Source organism: Rutidosis leptorrhynchoides, chromosome 4, assembly GCF_046630445.1.
Source record: "Rutidosis leptorrhynchoides isolate AG116_Rl617_1_P2 chromosome 4, CSIRO_AGI_Rlap_v1, whole genome shotgun sequence".
NCBI lineage: Eukaryota > Viridiplantae > Streptophyta > Magnoliopsida > Asterales > Asteraceae > Rutidosis > Rutidosis leptorrhynchoides.
In genome coordinates this window covers 113,344,969-113,349,089 of record NC_092336.1, presented here as the reverse complement: position 1 = coordinate 113,349,089, position 4,121 = coordinate 113,344,969, and the positions used below count along the sequence as shown (strand labels likewise).

At 36.5% G+C, this 4,121-nt stretch overlaps 1 protein-coding gene across 1 annotated transcript; it reads right to left on the bottom strand.

Moving 5' to 3' along the window:
* Positions 1 to 2,869: 2,869 nt before the first annotated feature.
* Positions 2,870 to 3,622, bottom strand: LOC139840921 (uncharacterized). Its single transcript, XM_071831160.1, has one exon. It carries the CDS (start codon positions 3,620 to 3,622, stop codon positions 2,870 to 2,872), a length of 753 nt encoding a protein of 250 aa, XP_071687261.1.
* Between the last annotated feature and the right edge of the window lie 499 nt (positions 3,623 to 4,121).

The following is a 4,121-nucleotide window of genomic DNA, read 5'->3' as shown; positions in this document are numbered from 1 at the left end:
AAATAAAATACTCATGCACCTTAATTACAAACTAAACAATCTCACACCTTGATCTCGACCAACAAACAACCTGAATAAACTAACACGAACCTGAACCAACTACAATAACAAGTCGGAACTACTACTCGAACCCGAATGATGGTATCATTAACTTCAACGACGACATCAGAAGCTGCAACACCATCAACCATGGATCAGACGTGATCCTTAAAATGATGACAACGAAATCAAAAGTTGTACTAATAACCAAGCACCACAAACTAAAACCATCCGAAACCACTACCCGAAACCACCGAAATTACAATAGAAACGACCCGAAATTACAATAAAAACTGCCTGAAATCACAATAAAATTATTTGAAACCAACATGAAAATCGATTAGGACTACCCGAAAGCACCTTGAAAACCACGACCCGTACGTCATTATGATGAACAAAAAAATTGAAACCATCCAAAATCACCTCTTTCCACGACCTTAGTAATTAGACTACATAAAAGATGATTACAAAAAACAATCGATTTCAATACGAACTTTAGAAAAATAGCCATAAAAAATAAAATCAATGTAAATAGAAGCATGTACAAAAAAAAATCGCATAAAATAGTAGGTTTGGAGAGTTCTTGGACCGTCGACCGAAGAAAAGGCTTAAATGGTGATGGCGGCTATTGAAAGTTATCGATTAGGTTTCTGATTAAGCCACTTACTATCGTTCTTGATTTTCACTGAACTTCTCTCCTCCACATCAGCACAAACACTTTAACATTCCTTTCACATTCCTTTCACTAAGGCCACTCGCAATCGAGCCGTTACCCACTCCGTTAACCACCACCACATGCTCACGGCCACCACCAGCAAACCGTTAAAGGTTCCGCCATTGGTACCTGCAACGAGCCTAACGAGTGGAAAATTGGGCCCCACTCGAGTTTTTTGTTTTTTTTTCAAACAGCTACTTGCAGTTTTTTTCTTTCTTTTAATACACTTTACTAATTCTATATATATTACCACTTTACACAAACAAAATCACACACTCAATATCAAACACTCTCAATATTCCATTCAATCAATTCAAACAAATGTCTCAACCAAATAACAATGATTTCTTCAACCATATGTTAAACAATCCAATCCCGTCATCGAATCATTCATCATCGAACCAAGCTAGCAATTCGTCTCCAAGCCAAACTAGTTTTTCTCAACAACAACAGTTTGTTCCATCACAACAACTACCACCATTTCAACAACAATTACAATTTGTTCAAGCACCACCACTACCATTTCAACAACAATTACAATATCAAAACATGAATACATATTATTCATAACAACAATTTCATATTAACCAACAACAATTCTTTTCACAATCACAACAACAACTTCCATACATACAACAACATTTAACACAACCGACTCTTGAAAGCGTACCCGAAACACAACCCGAGACCGAAAAACAAAAAGCTAAAAGAAGGGGAAAAGGTAAATTAGTCGAAGGAAGTGAAAATCCGAAACGTCGAATTATGCATTGGACTCCCGAAGAAGAAGAAATTTATTGACGAACGTTAGCTCGATGTGACGGAAAATCCGAAAATAGGAACCTCGCAATCGGCCGATTCGTTTTGGAATACACGTGTGGCCAACTATAATCAACTCGCTAATCGCAAAAGGAACAACGATCAAATAACCGAAAAATGAGCGAAAATGTAAAGAGATATCAAAGATTTTATTGGTATTTACAATCAATTAAAAAGAAATTGACAAAGTGGAACTAATGACTCGGATGTCATTGAAGCGGCGTGTGATGAATATCGGAGGCGTCAAGATGTTCCTTTTACGCATTACAAAGCATGGCAACTACTTCGTAATTGTCCGAAGTTTTGTGTCCCATAAGGCGTAATGACATCTCGGAGGTCGGAGGCGTCCATAACCGGAGCCACCGATCTCTTTGGTGGACGATGAACGTTTAAGGGTTGATCCAAACCCCGATCACGCTTCTTTATTCGGGGACGACCCAATCCGGCGTCCAACTGGTTGACTAGATAGTAGAAAACGCCGAAAGAATTCTCGTCTGACGCTGCCTCATCTTGTTCATCCGAAGAAGTTCGTTCTCAAATCATGCTTGCCCAACAAGAAATTTCTTTAACTCAAAAACAAAAACGTGAGTCATCTTTAATGAAAGTAATGAATCGCTCCTTTCGAATTTTTAACACAACCGTCAACCAAAGCTTGCCAAAGAAAGACCAAAAAATTCTTCAAAAGTATCGACAAAAAAATGAAGACAATCTTGTTATCCGACGAAGACGAACAACACAACGAAGACGAAGACGACGACCCGACACCTCTCGAGTAGTTTCATTTTTATAATAATAAGTTTGTTTTTTTATTTAATTATGTAACGTTTTTATTTAAATATATGTAATGTATTTTATTTTTAATTATGTAATTTTTTTATTTTTAATAATGTAATATTTTTATTTTATTTAATAAAACGTTATTTGTTTTATTTAATAAATTTAAATTGGTTAAAGTTTGAAATAGAGTGTAAGATAGTGAGAGTTTAGGCCACATACAATGGTGTATAAGTTTAACACTACTTTTCCCTGCCACATCAGCACAACCACTTTAACATTTTTTTCACATTTCTTTCACTAAACCCTCACTATCATACAATTAATTCAAATTTTAACCAATTTAACATAATTATTTAAATACCATAAATAAATACAAATAACATTTTATTAAATAAAATAAAAACATTACATTATTAAAAATTAAAAACATTACATAATTAAAAAATAAAAGACAATACATAAATAAAAATAACACAATAAATAACGCTAATTGTTTCGAACAATATAATCATCCGGGAGTGTTCAAATGTGTTCGATCAAACTGTTGCGAAGGATATGATGCGCTCTTCGATCTCGCATCTCTCGAACCACCCAATCTTGGAGCTGAACTCTCTCGGCCCAAGTACGTCGCGTCATGTTTTCTCGATTTCGGAGATAATCCTCTTCGAGGCCGCATATGTTGCGCACGTTGTCTTCGGTGATCATGTTGTGAAGTATAACACAAGTGTACATGATTCGACGTATTTTATTGATACTAAAAGGTCTTGTTGGGTATTTTAGTATTGCCCAACGACCTTGAAGAACACCGAAAGCTCGTTCCACGTCCTTTCTTGCGGCTTCTTGAAAACTTTTAAACTTTAAATTTTTTGGTTCAATCGAACATTTAAACGACTTGACAAGTGTTGCCCATTTTGGGTATATGTCATCTACCAAGTAATACCCTTTAGTAAATTTGTGCCCGTTGATAGTGTAACGGACCTCCAGAGCTCGACCATCCAATAAATCTTCGAACAAATCCGATTCATTAAGAACATTAATATCATTGTTCGAACCCGCTGGACCAAAGAAAACGTGCCAAATCAACATATCGTAGGACGCAACCGCCTCGAGCATTATTGTTGGTTCTTCGTCCATTGCATCAAGCGAATCGAGTAAGTTAAGCGCGTTGTAACCGTCTTGAATTAAATCTTCATCGAAATCGGACTCTGCGCTATCACTATCTGTCACGCTCTCCCCGCTCTCGCTTTGAGAATTTAATAAATCTTCCAAATCCATTTGAATTTTTATTTTTATTTTTGTGAAATGTGAATTGAAGGTGAGAGTGTTGGGTAAATAATGGGATGAGAGTGTATGTTTTTGTTGTAAAGAGTGTGGGTATATATAGAGAGAAAATGTATTTTCTTAGTGGTTTAAAGAAAAAAAACAAAACAAAATAGCCGTTGGAGAAAAGAAATCAGTGGGCCCCACTTTCGACCCGTTACTCACGTTGCAGGCACCTAAGGATGGAAAAAATACTCTTACCCGATGGGGAAACCCGATATTATTGGGCCGGGTATGGTTCAGGTATACGGGTTTAGGGTCGGATATGGGTATAGATTTTTTTTCCCCGGATTCGGGTTTGGTTTTAATTATAAACTCATATACCCGACCGTATACTAGACCCATTTACCCGGCCCATTTACCCTAACGAATCCTTTGACATTTGATTACCCAACGCGTTCGTTTGAATCGTTTCCAAGAAATCCCAAATCTACACCAATTAAATTCAATAATC